Source organism: Ornithorhynchus anatinus, chromosome 10, assembly GCF_004115215.2.
Source record: "Ornithorhynchus anatinus isolate Pmale09 chromosome 10, mOrnAna1.pri.v4, whole genome shotgun sequence".
NCBI classification, from domain to species: domain Eukaryota; kingdom Metazoa; phylum Chordata; class Mammalia; order Monotremata; family Ornithorhynchidae; genus Ornithorhynchus; species Ornithorhynchus anatinus.
The window spans coordinates 32,333,703-32,347,847 of record NC_041737.1 but is presented as its reverse complement, the minus strand read 5'-3'; the positions used below and the strand labels follow the sequence as shown (position 1 = coordinate 32,347,847).

The following is a 14,145-nucleotide window of genomic DNA, read 5'->3' as shown; positions in this document are numbered from 1 at the left end:
AGGGGAGAGGAGAAAGGCGATGTGCCTGAAAGCCCGTAGGTGGGCAACCTTTGGGAGGTTCTTCAGGAGCGGAGAGGTGAGCGCAGAAGGATCTCTTCGAGGGAAACGACCCGGGCGGGGAAATGTGGACCGGAGAGGACGGGGGCAGGGCGGTCGGCGAGGCGGCCGACGCGGTAGTCGGGCTGGAGCGCGACGGGAGCGTCGCCCCCGGGCGCGCCAAGGAACCAGACGTCCCGCGTGGCGGGGGTGCGGAAGGGGAACGGGGCGGGGGCGGGGGGGATGATTCTGCCAATGTGAAGACAGAACCCGCAGGACTGTTTTGGTTCCGTTGATTTCGGCAGCAGCGGCGACGCCCGGGAGCCCGGCCCTTCAGCGGTAACGCGTCACGGCGGCGTGTCGGCCGTTCTGAAAATCAAATCCTGATTTGAATGGATCCGTGGTTATCGAGCGGACTTCCGTCACCGAGCCCGGCAGCACGAGTCGTACAGGGTCCCGATGTATCACAGAACTCTCCCCCCACGGGGCAGTTCTGTCGCCTGAGAATTTCTAGCGGCGTATTAAGTTGCGCTCCATTAACATCTGCTAACGTCAAGACCGCCCACGGGGCTCCGAGGGCCACGGAGAACCTCCCGCACACCTGGACGTCCTGTCCGTGGGAAGACGGCCACGCGCGTGTCCTGCGGCCCCGGGCCGTTGGGGGCGGGGGGGGGGGGGGGAGGGCAGAAGGGGGAACGGTACCCCCTACCTCCCGCGGGACGGCCCCGTGAGTGGTTCTCGCGGCTGTTTTTCTTCTCGGAGCCGGTCCCGTGCCGCGCCGTCCACATCCTCCCCGTGCCCGGCAGCGGGCTCTTAACGACACAGCTAGCGGGGAGAACCCGGGCGGGAAGGACGTCTCTGGGACGTTGGGGGGGGGGGGACCCCCCCCCCCCGGGGTCCGGTTCCGGGTCCCGGAGGGGAGAGCCCCGAGGTCGGCGAGGAGGCCGTCGGCGCGGCCGGGACGGGCCGCGACGGTGGTGCCCGGACCGCGTGGCGACCCCGTTTGAAGGCGGGGAGAGGCGTAGATTGTGGAAAGGTCGTAGAGGAACTGAAAACAGACCGCGTCGGGGGCGAAGGAGAGGGAGGGGTCCCGAGGTCGCCGGCCCGTCCGGACCGGAGGCCCGCCGCGGGCGGGGGACGCGTCCGCCGTCTCCCGTGCGGCCTCCCAGACGCCTAGTCTAGCGGTCCGCCCGTGGCAGGCGCTCGGTCGGTACGACCGACGGACCGACCCGTCGGCCGGGATCGCCAGCAGCGGCCCCCGCGGCTGCCCGACCGCAAGAGGAGCCTGTGATTCTGGCCCAGGCGGGAAGCGAACGGAGTGAGTCCACGTGCCCCGGGCCGAGTCCGCCCGCGGGCCGCCGGCCCCGCGGCCGGGCCCCCGGTCCCGTCTCCCGAATGCGCCCTACGCCCGGCTCGACTCGCGGGGTCAGAGTCTCCGCCTCCGGCTTCCCCGCGGCGTCCCGGCGCGTCGCCGGCGCCCTGCCCGGTCCTCGGGCGGCTGGCCGGTCATCCGAGGAACCCCCGTCTCTCCCGCGCGGGTCCCCCCTCGTTAAGCCTCCCGTCCCCCGCGGGGACGGCGGCGGCGACGACCTCCGGCGTCAGCTGCGCCTCCCCGGCCCGGACCCTCCAGCCGCGGAGCCGGGCGGGCGCCGGGGCCTCGGGCCTCTCGGCGGACGACTCCCCCACCCCCGGCGGATCGGGTGGACCAGATCCTCCCGCTCCCTCTGAGCCCGTCGCTTCATGGCCTCTCGCCGCGGCCGCTGCTCCTCGGTGATGGGCCGCGACCTCACGGGCTCGGGGACGTCGGGCTGCCTCCGGGGCAGGGGCCGGCTGCCCAAGTCGACGTCCGGGACCCCGCGCCGCCGACCCCCGCGTCCGGGAGGCGGGGTGGGCACCGCCGAACCGAGGCCGGGCCGGGGCCTTCCGGCCTGCGCTTCGTCCCCGAGGTGGGCCGCGGGCCGTGGATCTCGCCCGGGGACCCCGGGCCTCGGGGAGCCGGGATGCGGCTAGGTCCCCGGCTCGCCTTCCCCGACGCGCGGAAAGGCCGCGTCGGCGGGCCCCGCCCGGCCTTTCCCCGAGACTCCGGCCCGGGCTTCCCGCGGCCTCTCCTCCGCTTCCCGCTCGACGTGGCGGGTCCCCCCGCCTCCTCCGAAATGACATCCCGCCCCGGCCTCCCTCGGCCCGCCGCCCGCTCGGACGCGCCGCCTCCGGCCCCTTCCCGCTCCTCCGGGCGGGGCCCCCGAGACGAGGGGTTCCCCCGCGGCGGGGCCGGGCGCCGCGGCCCGGGGGGCGGCGGGGGCCCGCTCGGCGCCCTCGGGCCCGTCGGCTCGGCCGGAGGAGCCTCTCCCCGCGGTGGATGCCCCGGGGGCCCGACGTCCCGGGGCGGCCTCGGAGCGGCGGGGGGCCCTCGCCCGCCCCGCGCCGCAGTCCTCCCGCAGAGGAGACAGGAGAGGAGGGAGAGCTGCAGCTCTCCGATCGACCCGGCGAGGTGGTCCGCGGGGCCGGAGGCGGGGCCGCTCCCCTCCCCTTCGGCCGCCGGGGCCCCGGAGCTGCTTTCCCCCGGAAGGGCCCCTTCCGGGCCCGCGGGGGGCCCCCGGCCGGAGAGGGGCGAGGTGGGGTCCCCGGGACGGGCGTCAGAGGAGGCCGGGCCTCCCGGGCGACGGGACGGGGATTTCCGGATTTCGAAGGCGGGCGCCGCGGGCCTCCCGGGCCTCCGGAGGCCCAGCTCGAGAGGGAGCCGTCGGGCGGCGGGGCCGGGAGACGGCCCCGCCTTCCCCCTCCCCGGCGACGGCGCCTTGCTCCGAGAGGGAGCCGGGGGCCACGTCCGCGCCTTGCCGCCTAGGCCCCGGACTCCGACCTCGCGCGTCGCCGGAGGGCCCGGCTGGGCCTCGCCGGCGTCCCGTCCGTCGGCCGCGCCTCCCGGCCCGTCCCGGACCCCGCGGGTGGACCGGGGGCCGCGGATCTTGCCCGGGGGCCTGGGGTCTCGACTCTCTCCGCCCAGAAGGCGGAAGGAAGGTCTGCGTGTACGGGCCCCGGTCGCCCCGCGCCTACCGTCCGGGACCTCGGGCCCGGCTCCCGGTGGCCTCTCCCCCGCTTCCCCCTCGGCGGGGTGGGGCTCTCCTCGGCGGTGGAATCGTGCCCCGGCCGCTTTCCGCCCGGCTCCGCCGCCCCCGGCCCCCTCCCCTCCCCCCCGGGAGGTTCGGGACCCCGGCCGGGGCCCCCAGGGCAACCGGGCCGACCACGGAGGGGCCGCGTGCCGAGGCCCGAGGGGCGGCGGGGGCCGGCCCGGCGCCCTCGGACCCGTCGGGTCGGCCCGGGGGTGGGGGGCTCCCCCCGGGGCGGACGCCCCATCTTCCCGGCCGGCGTCGCGGGGGCCGGGGCCTCGCGCGCCCTCTGGGCCGCGCTCCTCCCTCAGAGGGGACAGGAGAGGAGGGAGCCGCGGTTCTCCGGAGCGGCGTGGCCAGGTCCGCCGGGCTCGAGGCGGGTCCGGTCCCTCTGGCCGGGGCCACCGCCACCCTGGGACGGCCGCCGCGTCCCCCCGGAAGGGCGCCTTCGGAAAGGAGCCGCCCCGGGGAAGAGCCCCGGCCGAAAGGGGGCGAGGAAGGGACCCATCCGGCGGGTTCGGGGGGAGGCCGGGGCCTCCCCGAGCTCCGGGATTCCCGGGGGAGACGAGGGGCGCGCCCGGCCGTCCCGCGGGGACGACGGGGGATCCCGGCGTTCGAACCGGGGCTCCTGAGAATCTGGGGGGGGGGGGGGGGCCGGGGGGAGGTCTCTCGTTCTCTCGGAGAGGCGGGGGGCGGTTCTGGATTTCAGTGGGCAACGGTGGGGACTCCTGGCTCCCTGGGGGGGGCGGGGGGGGCGGCGGCGGGGACGGTGGGCGATCCTGGGTTTCGCAAGAGGGCAGCGGGACCTTCTGGATATCTGCGGGGGACAGCCGAGGTGTTTCACCTTCTAGGAGGGGCAGCAGGGGGCTTGGGGTTTCCGGGGGAGACGGTGGGGGCTTCCGGAGGGCTAGGGAGGAGGGCAGTGGAGGCTTTTCATTTGCCAGGGGAGGATTCCGGTTTTCGGTGGGGAGCAGTGGAGGATCCTGGATTCCCGGGAGGGGCCGGGGGGGGCCTCCGGATCCGCGGGGCCGGCGGCGGGGGGCGATTCCGGATTTGGGCGGGGGGCGGTGGAGGGGTTTGGATTTCCGGGAGGGGCGGTGGAAAATTCCGGATTCCCAGAGAGGGCGGTGGGCAAGGGTCCCCGCTCGGTCCCCGGGGCAGAGGGGGCCAGCCGCCGGAGTTCCGAGCGCCGTCCGGACGTTCCGCGGGCGGGACGCTCCTGCCGATCCAGCACCGGGGGGTCTTCTGGGGGCCGCGGCCGTAGGAGAGGCCGGGCGGGGGGCTCTGTCCCGAAGGAAGACTCCATCCCCGCGAGCGAGCCAACGGAACTCCCGTGACCTGTTCCCGAGACTCTCCACCGGATCCGGCTGCGGGTCCGGCCCCGACCCCCATCCTCCGCGGTCCCGCGTCCCCTCCCGCCTCACGGCATCTCTGCCCGGCTGTCCCGTCGACGCCTCGACCTAAACGCGGCCCAGACGGGACTCGCCTTCCGCGCCCAAACCCGACGCTCCCCGTCGGTGTTTACTGAGCGCCTACCGAGCGCTTGGAAAGTACAGAGGGAGACGATCCCGGCCCGACGACGGGCTCACGGTACCGACGCGCGTCGTCGACCGGATGAACAGAATAATAAACGGGTACGGATATGCAGCAGTGCCGCGGGGCGGGGAGGTGGGTAGGGCCCCGGAGCGGGGAAGAGAGCTGGTCCGGCGGACGGGAGGAGGGAGGGCGTTCCGGGCCAGAGGCGGGACGTGGGCCGGGGGTCGACGGCGGGACGGGCGAGAGCGAGGCCCGGAGCGTACGGGGCGGGCGGCGAGGTGATAGAGAGCTTCGAAGTCCAGAGAGGGGAGTTTTCGCTCCGTGCCGAGGTTGACGGGCAACCGCCGGAGACGTTCGGGGGGGGGGGGGGGGGGGGCGGGGTTGACGGGCCCGGGGCGTTTCCGTAGAAAGGCAACCCGGACAGCGGAGTGAGGTGCAAACCGACGCGGAGAGAGGAGGACGGGGGATCGGAGAGGAGGCCGATGCGGTCACCCGGTCGCGGACGGGACGGGAGATGGGACCGACGAGGCGGCGGTTTGGACGGAGAGGAGAGGGCGGACCCTGGCGACGTCGCGGAGGGGAGACCGGCCGACGGAACGGGTGAGCGAGAGGGAGGGCGGAGCCGAGGACGACACCGAGGTGGCGGGCCCGGGAGCCGGGGAGGACGGCCGCGCCGTCCGCGGCGACGGGGAAGGCCGGGGAGAGGACGGGGTTCGGGAGGGTTGGGTTCCAGGCGGCGGGCGGACGGCCGGGTGCGGGGACGCCCCGCGGGCGGGAGGGGGTGCGGGCCTGGAGGGAGGGAGGGGAGACGTGGATTTGGGTGGCACCCGCGGGGAGGTGAGAGTCGAAGCCGTGGGAGCCAACGAGTTCGCCGAGGGAGCGAGGAGCGTAGATGGAGAACGGGACCGAGAACCGACCCTTGAGGAACCCCTGCGGTTCGGGGACGGGAGCGGGAGGAGGAGCCCGCGAAGGAGACCCAGGATCACCGGCCAGAGAGATGAGGGGAGAAGACGGAGCCCGTGAAGCCAGAGCCCCCTTTCTCGTCGCCGTAGGCGATGGCCGCTGTCCTCGTCTCCCGAGCCTCGACGCCGGCCTCGGCCCTCCCGCTGAACCGCCGTGTTGGGTCCGTCACCGGATCCCGTCGGTTCAACCTTCCCAACGTTGCTGAGGTCCGCCCCCCCCGTCCTCTCCGGGCGAACGCCGGCGCGCCGATCCGAGCGCTTATCCTGTCCCCCCTTGAGCCCCGCGTCCGCCTCCTTGCCGACCTCCCCACCTCCCGCCTCTCTCCCCACCCGCTCCGGGTCACGGTTCGCGCCGCGCGGCGGATCGTTTTTCGAAACGAGGTTCGGTCCGCGCCTTCCCCCGCCCCGCTCAAGAACCTCCCGCGGCTGCCTGGCGTCTCCGCGTCGGACGGGAACCTCTAGCCTTCGGCTTTAGGACGCTCAGCTCGACCCATCCTGCTCTACCTCACCCGTCTCCTACCGCCCCGACGGCGCCCCCGGCTCCGCCGACGCCAACCCGCTCGCCCGCGCCTCCGCCTCGCCCCCGTCGCGGACCGGCCCCGTTCCCGCGTCCTCTTCCTAACCTGGGACCCCTCGCCCCTCCATTCACGCCGGACCACCCCCCCCCCCCCCGCCTTCAAAACCCAACGGAAGTCCCGTCTCCTCCAAGAGGCCTCCCCTGATCAAACCCTTCCGGGTCATCTGTGCGTCGGGTCCTGTGACCTCTTGGGCGTTCGACGGCCACCCTACCCTCGACCCCGTGGAGCTTAGGTGCGCCTCTCTAAATTTTATATTATAAATCCCCCTCTGGGCCGTCACCCCGCTGGGGGCGGGGACCGCGCCAACTCTCCCGAGCGCTCAGTACCGCGCTCCGCACGTAGTCGGCACTCAGTAACGCCGATGAATGGATCCCGATGCCAGGACCCCTTCCCCACGGAGCTGCGCAAAGGGAAATCTGCGGAGGGGACGGCGGCGCCTCGGGCGGGCCGGAGAAGCGGGGGTCCCGTCCGTCCCCCTCCCCCCGTCCCGGCTCGCCCCGGCGGAAGTACGATCGGACGAGTGAATCCCGGGGCGCCTCGGAGTGAGGTCAGCTAGAGAAACCAGGCCCGCCGGGGTCCAGACCCCTCCGATCCTCCGACATCCAGGGACTCGGGACCATCCCCGTGGAACGGGATCCCCTTCGCTACCTCCCCGCGGCCCGCCGCCCACCCGGGGAGCCCGTCGCGGCGGCGTGCCGGGGGGCGGCGGGGCCCGGACGCGGAGTCGGACGGCGGGGCTCCTTGGGGCGGGATCTCGTGCAGCTTCATCCCCGCCGGGAGCCCGGGGGCTCCGGGCCCGCGACGCGCCCCCCCCCCCCCCCCCCGGCCCCCGGGGCCGTAGCCTCGCAAGTGGGGGCCGACCCGGCCGGGCACCGGAGCCCGCCCTCCGCTGCGGCGGTAACCTCGGCCTCCGTGGGGGAAGGGAGGCGGCTGGCCGTATCCCCGCCGCGGCGCTGCCTCGAATGTCCCGGGAACGGGGCTCGCCGGCCGCGGCGGGCGCCGCGGCGCCCGGGGGTCGGTTCTCGGGGTTCGGCCCCGGGGGGCGCCCGGGGGCGGGGAAGGAACAGGTAATCCCTGGCCCGTGGCGGCCCCGGGCGTGCCGTCTAAACGGGAGGTCCCCTCCCCGGTGCTCCCCGCGGAGCTCCGGCGACGTGCGCCCGGACCGGAGGCCGCCGGAGCCGGGGCCCGGCTGCCCTCGGGCCCCGAAAACGGCGTGGTGGGATTTCCGTGGCACGGCTGGGGGAAGCGGGGGGCCGCCCACGGGCGAGTGCCAAGACGTGCCGGAGGCCCCACGGGTTCGCGCCCCAGCAGGCGGGCCGGGAGAAGGCGCGGAGGCTTGCGGGAAGTCACCTCCGGGGAGGCCGGGGAAGTCGGGTCCCTGAGTCCCAAAGCTCCTGCGACTTCTCGGCAGGCGAATTCTCGGCGGGGGGGCACGGGGGCGTCCAACGCCGAGCGGGTCCTCTGCACCTCCCACCACCCCGAATGGCGGGGTCTCCCCGACGAGGTCGGCCCGGACCACCCTCCCCGCAGGCACCCGCGGCTCCCGAAGGCGACGGTCTCCGGCGGAATCGGTCGTGCGCCCCTGGGCCCGTAAGCGTCGGGGGAAGGCGGATCGATCGCCGCTATTTACCGAGCGTGGGGCACCGTACTTGGCACATCGGAGGGCGCGGCTAAACCGTCAACCTCTCGAGGACCGGAAGGACGTCTCCCAACTCCATCGGGTCACTCCGCCCCTCGGGCTTTATCCGGGGTAAACTCGTGGCCAGGGGATTTGTCAGCTTCCCGTTAGGGCCTAAGAGCCCGGTACAGTGCTCAGCGCACGGTGCTTTGCGCACGGGAAATATTCAGTTAACGCCACCGATCGATTTCAAAAAGACGCGAGGCTCACGTGATCACCACCCGCACGAGCTTTCCGAACGGGTCGACTCCCGGGAGCTCGGCCTCTTCCTCTGCGGCTCCCCTAGCTTCCCCGGCCGACCCGGCCGAGGGGATCGTTTGCGCCCTGACGCCTGCGGTAGCGCTCGTACACTCGGCGCTAAGCGCTGGGGGAGCTCAAGACGATCGGGAGAAACCCCATCCTAGTCGGGCAACGGCCCGCCCTCCGCTCCGCGGCGACAACCGTCTGCGACAAGGCTCGACTCACCACGGTGGCCCGGGAACCCTCTCCCGGGGGCCTGTCCCCAACCTTGCCGGGAGTGAACGCCGGCGATCGCGTTTTCACCGGTTCACGGGCCCCGCAGTGGGATCTCCGCTGTTCAGCCCCATCAGGAATCGGCGTTAGTCCACGGACGCATGTAGCTTGGCGGCCGATCACGTCGCCGCGGGCCCGCACTGCTTGAGGACGTGCCATTTGAACCCACTCCTCCCTGCTTTTGAAGAGCCGCGACTCCAACGGGACTACACGGCGACGGCACGTGAATAACATCTACTGAGCTCCTGCTGCACCGAGCCCCGTAAAAAGTCCCGGGGAGAGTGCACTCGATTGAGAAGACGCGATCTCTCGTGACGATGAGAATAACAGCCACGGTTTTGTTAACGCGCTTGGATTTAAGAAACGGGGCGGATACGGTATAATCGGATCCAGGTCCCAGTCCCACACGGGGCTCGCGGTCTAAAGGGGTGGAGGGGCAGGGGTTTACCCCCGTTTTACAGTCGAAGAAACCGAGGCACGGGAAAAGCTGAGCGGCTTGTCCAAGCAGCAGGCGGGCGGTGAAGCTAGGGTTAGAACCCAGGTCCCCCGACTCCCGGTACGGACCTCTCCCCCCGTAGGCACCGCCGGCCCCCCCCCCCCCCCCCGGAGCTCAACCATCCGGCCACCTGGTCCGCATCACCAGTGTTCCGTCTACGCCGGCGGTTTTGCACGGGTAAGTTGGGGAATTCGGAAACGTTCCCCGGAGTGGGGTTGGCGAGACGCACCCCGGGGGAACCGAGCCGGGACCGGGTTCGTCCGGGGCGGGCACGGGGCGTCCGCGTGCGGAATGGAGAGTAGCGGAGGAACGGCGAGGCTTAGTGGAAGGAGCCCGGGCTCGGGAGTCAGGGGTCGTGAGTTCGAGTCCCGGCTCTGCCGCCCGTCGGCTGCGTGACCGTGGGCGAGTCACTTGGCTTCTCTGTGCCTCGGTCGCCTCGTCCGTCCAACGGGGCTTAACCGCGAGCCTCACGCGGGACGACCTGATCGCCGCAGGCCTTAGAACGTAGTAAGTGCTTAACGGATACCCGAATCATCATTATCCCGCGCCCGTTCTCTCGGGAAAAGGCGCCGTGGACGGAGTCTCCGGGGGGAACGGCAGACGAGACGCTCAGACCGGGAACGTGGGCGAAGGAGCCGATCCTAGTGAAAGCGGCTCCCCCGGAGCCGCTCGCGCTCCCCCGGCCCCGCCAGTCCCGTCCCGTCTGGGACGCCGACTGGGACGAGGGCGTGAGGGGGCGGGGGCGCAGCGGAGTGAGGACGCCGTGGCTCCGTAACCCCTTCGATCCAGAAATGGGCCGGGCTGCTGGCTCCCGTCCTCGCCGGATGGCGGGGCGCGAACCGGTCTGCCCCGGGTCCCCTGTCCCCGCTCGTCGTATGGGGCGCTTACCGCGCGCAGAGCGCTGTACCGAGCGTTTCGGAGAGTTCGGCGCGACCTGGCCAGACAGACGGGGGCGGGAATGGAGCATAAGGCCGTCCACGTGGGGCCCGCGGAGCCAGGGTGAGTTTGCAAAGCGCCTACGGGATTCACGGCCGGTTCCGTAGTCGACGCAGAGGCGGGGGCGGAGGGGGGACGTCGGATACGTATCGTTTCCCGCCTCGACCAGCGCGTCGGGCTTCTCTCTGACCTCCCCGTCTCATTCAGTGGTGTCCGCTGAGCGCTCACCGTGTGCAGGGCACCGGACTGAGCGCTTGGAATGTACGAATCGGCAACGGATGGCGACGGGCCCACGGTCTAATCGGGAGCAGCGTGGCTCAGCGGGAGGAGGCCGGGCTTTGGGGTCAGAGGTCACGGGTTCGAATGCCGGCTCTGCCACCTGTCAGCCGGGTGACCGCGGGCGCGTCACTTCACTTCTCTGGGCCTCAGTCACCTCATCTGTGAAGTGGGACATCCTGACCCCCCCCCCCCCCCCCCGGCGCACGGAACAGCGCTCGGCACGTAGTAAGCGCTTAACGAATACCAACGTCCTTGTTATTAATCGACGGGCTTACGGTCTAATGCCTCTCTCCTCGCCGGTCCGTACTCCCGCTCGGCTGCCCGGATCGTTTTTCTGAAAAAACGCCCGGCCCGCATCTCCCCGCCGCTCGGGGGCTTCCGGCATCAGACGGAAACTCCTTCCCGTCGGCTTCGAGACGCCCAGTCGGCTCCTCCTCCGACCCAACCCTCGCGCTCCGCTGCTCCTCCTCCTCCTCCTCCTCCTCCTGTGCCAGCTACCCGCCGTGGCCCCATCTCACCTATCCTGTCCCCCCACGTCCTCTGGGTCTGGAACTCCCTCCCCCTTGATACCTGACGGTCCACCACCCTCCCCACCTTCCAAACCCTCCTGAAATCACACCTCCCCGAAGAGGGCTTTCCCGACCGAGCCCTCATTTCCCCTCCCTGCCCTCTCCTCCGCGTCGACTGTAGCGCGATACCTCACGTCGGCCCCACATCTCCGAACCCTACCGTCGCCCCTACCTGCGATTTAACGTCAGTTTCCCCCTCCAGACCGTAAGCTCCCTGTAAGCCGAGATCGCGGCCCCCAACTTCATCGTCCTCTCCCAGGTGCCTAGTGTACTCCGAACGCAGTAACTGTTGGATAGACAACACCGACGGCTCGATCAGTCCCAAACCAGACGGATGGCTATCTTTCCTCAGGCGGAGAGACTTGGGAAAAGCGTCCCCGCTGGCCACCGTGTCCTTGACCCTGGAGAGAGGGGCTCTACTCGAGCACGGGAGACTCTCGGAGACTCCCCGGGGGAGTAGGCCGCAGAGGGAGACGAGGAGAGGGGCGTCACGTGATGACGTAACAGGTCGCGGCCACGCCATCTACCGCGATCGTCTCCGGGGTTTTCTCCGCCAGCTCCGGGCAGCCGAATGCCTGACGCTGGCCGGCTCCTCCGGAACCTACACCTCCGTTTCGATTGGATTCTCACGAGCCGTGAAGGGCGACGTCCAAGTGGAGATGTCTCCAAGGCGGGAGGAGATGCGAGACCGCAGAGAGGGAGGGAGGCCGGGGCCGGAGGTGGGGGAGAGCGCTTGGGAGAGGACGACCCGGCAGTGGAGAACGACAGTCCCTGCCCACGGTGGGCTCACGGTCCGGCGGGCGGGGGAGACGGCCATCGGTAGAAACAAACAGACATCAATATAAAATCACAGATATATACCTAAGTGCTGTGCGTTGGCGAGAGAGGGGAAGAGCGTAGGGAGCGAGTCGGGGTGACAGAAGAGGAAAAGTACAGTTCAGTCAGGGAAGGCCTCTTGGAGGAGACGTGCCTTCAGAAAGGCCTTGAAGGGGGGCGGGACGCAATCGTCTGGCGGATTTGAGGAGGGAGAAAGTTCCGGGCCAGAGGCAGGCCGTGGGCGGCGAGACGGGGAGATGGAGGCACAGAGGAGTGAGGTGGGCAGGCTGGGTTGTAGAAGGAGAGAGGCGAGGCCAAGTAGGAGGGATCGAGTCTGATGGACCGTTTAAAGCCCACGGCGGGGCGTCTTTGATCGATCCGGAGATGTGCAGGCGACCCCCGGAGATTCTGGAGGAGGAGATTTCGCTTATTTACATTAACGTCCGTCTCCCCCTCTGACCGGAAGCTCTCGGGCAGGGAAGGTGTCCGTTATACCGTTGTGTTCCGCTGCACGCGGGAAGTTCTCGATGAAAGCAGTCGAGCGATGGGAATTGCGGCCGGGGGCCCGCTAAGTGCCACTTAGGCCCCGAACTGATTCTCGCAGGACCTTCCGGGGATCGCTGGGGCTGTCGGTGCTGAAATCCCTGACAAATCAAACACCGGTTTTCTGCTTAGGACCAAAGACTGGGTTAGAGCGTGTGTGTGAGACGGGGAGAGAAGGAGAGAGGTGGACGGGTTAATTTGGAGTTTCACACTCCCAGGAAGGAGGGAGGCATCTGCCGTTCTTCTAAACCCGATCCGAGGGACTGGCTGAACCCCCAACGGTTCCCCGGGTTCTCGAGGAGAATCCGGCCATCTCCCCCGTTGCGTTCCCGCTCCAAATCTAAAATACTGATAATAACCGTGGTGTTCGCTAAGTGCTTACGCCGCGCCGGACGCCGCGCCGGCTACCAGGGCGGCCACGGGTAAATCGCGCTGGACGCGGTCTCGACCCCTATTTAGATGAGGCGGCCGAGGCCCGGAGAGGTTAAGCGACGGGCCCGAGGTCACACGGCGGAGTTAGAACCCGCGACCTCGGGACCCCCGGGGCCTTGAGCTATCTACGACGCCACCTTGCCTCTCAGCAGATCGGTGGCCACACCGGGCGGTGTTGGGATGCGCTAGCTTGGGGAGCCCCAAGGGAGCCCGGACTCCGATTCTGAGTCGCGGCGGATTCCGGGATGTCTGACCCGAAAGTCCGCGACGGAGGCATTTCACGCCGGAGCGTGTCGGGAGAAATCCTTTGAGGTGGTCGGGTGAGCAAGCCGTTGATACCGGCTCCTCCTCGACTGCCATCAGAGCGTAAATCACGGGGTCTCCCGACCCTGCGACCGGGGGTCAGCGGTGGGGCAGAAGGAGGTGGGGCCGACCTCAGCGCGGGGGCAGGGGGATGGAGTCGCTGGATCGCGAGGGAGCTTCCGGGCCTGTGCTCCTTCACGCCGGACCGCCGTGTTTCTCGCGCGGTTTGACTTTTTCGGGCGCCCTTAATGGCCTGGGCAGATCGTCCCAAGCAGAAGTGCAGGGGGAGAGACTAGGAGATGTGAGAAAAAGGGTCGGGGGAAAAGAGTTGGGTCATCTGGGGCGAATCACCTGGGGTTGCACGGGCAAAGGAATGGAATCCCGTCCAACGGCGGGGACCGGCTCTATCTGTTGCCGACTTCCAAGCGCTCAGTACAGTGCTCTGCACATAGTAAGCGCTCAATAAATACTGTTGATTACAGATGACAAAGAGAGAGGGACAGGGTTGGTGAGGAGGAAGGTACGCGGGGTTCTTATAGAGTACAGAGCACCGACCCGGGCAGAACACTGTGCCGGGCACCTACTGGTATCGCGTACCTGCCGGACACAGAGTGCTGCACCGGGTGCCTACTGTGTGCAAAGCACCGAATTTGACGCCGTTCTCTCTCTCCCTCTTTCCCTTTTCCCTCCCTCCTCCCCCTAGGAGGAGATGAGAATAGACCGCGGGGAGCAAGATGATAACGTTGGCATCTGTTAAGCGCTTACTAGGTGCCGAGCACCGTTCTAAGCGCTGGGGGAGATACCGGGGCGTCAGGTTGCCCCACGTGGGGCTCGCGCACTCTTAATCCCCGTTTTCCAGACGAGGGAACTGAGGCCCAGAGAGGTGAAGTGACCCGCCCGCAGTCCCACGGCTGACAGGTGGCAGAGCCGGGAGTCGGACTCGTGACCGCCGACTCCGAAGGCCGGGCTCTTTCCGCTGAGCCACGCTGCTTCTCCGTGACCAGAGGAGGGAAGGGAAGGGGGTTAGAGAGGGCAGCGGGGAGTTTTGGACTCCTGCCTCGGTTTCTTCGCCGACTTCCCTACCTCCTGTCTCTTCCCGCTCCAGTCCACGCTCCACTCCGCTGCCCGGATGATTTTTCTAAAAAAGAGTCAGCCTCAGGAACCCCCGCTGGCTGCCGACCTCCTCCGCATCAAACGGGAACTCCTTAAAATCGGCCGCAAGTCACTCGGTCGGCTCTCCTCCTCCTCCTTTACCTCGTCGTCCTCCTACTACAAAGAAATAAGAATCCACACGCTCCACTCGTCCGTACCTCAGTCCCGTCGCTCTTGCCGCCGAGCCCTTTCCCTCGGTCCTGGAACACGCT

General features: G+C 69.7%; 1 protein-coding gene across 1 annotated transcript in view; it reads left to right on the top strand.

Annotated features, from left to right (window-relative positions):
* Window positions 1–5,731: 5,731 nt before the first annotated feature.
* The window catches only part of PROM2 (prominin 2), a 60,352-nt gene continuing 51,938 nt past the window's right edge, over window positions 5,732–14,145 (top strand). Inside the window, exons 1-4 of the mRNA XM_039913378.1 lie at window positions 5,732–5,845; window positions 7,139–7,806; window positions 9,017–9,080; window positions 11,245–11,357. Coding sequence (XP_039769312.1) covers window positions 5,732–5,845; window positions 7,139–7,806; window positions 9,017–9,080; window positions 11,245–11,357 — 959 coding nt within the window. The remainder of the gene's footprint in view (window positions 5,846–7,138; window positions 7,807–9,016; window positions 9,081–11,244; window positions 11,358–14,145) is intronic.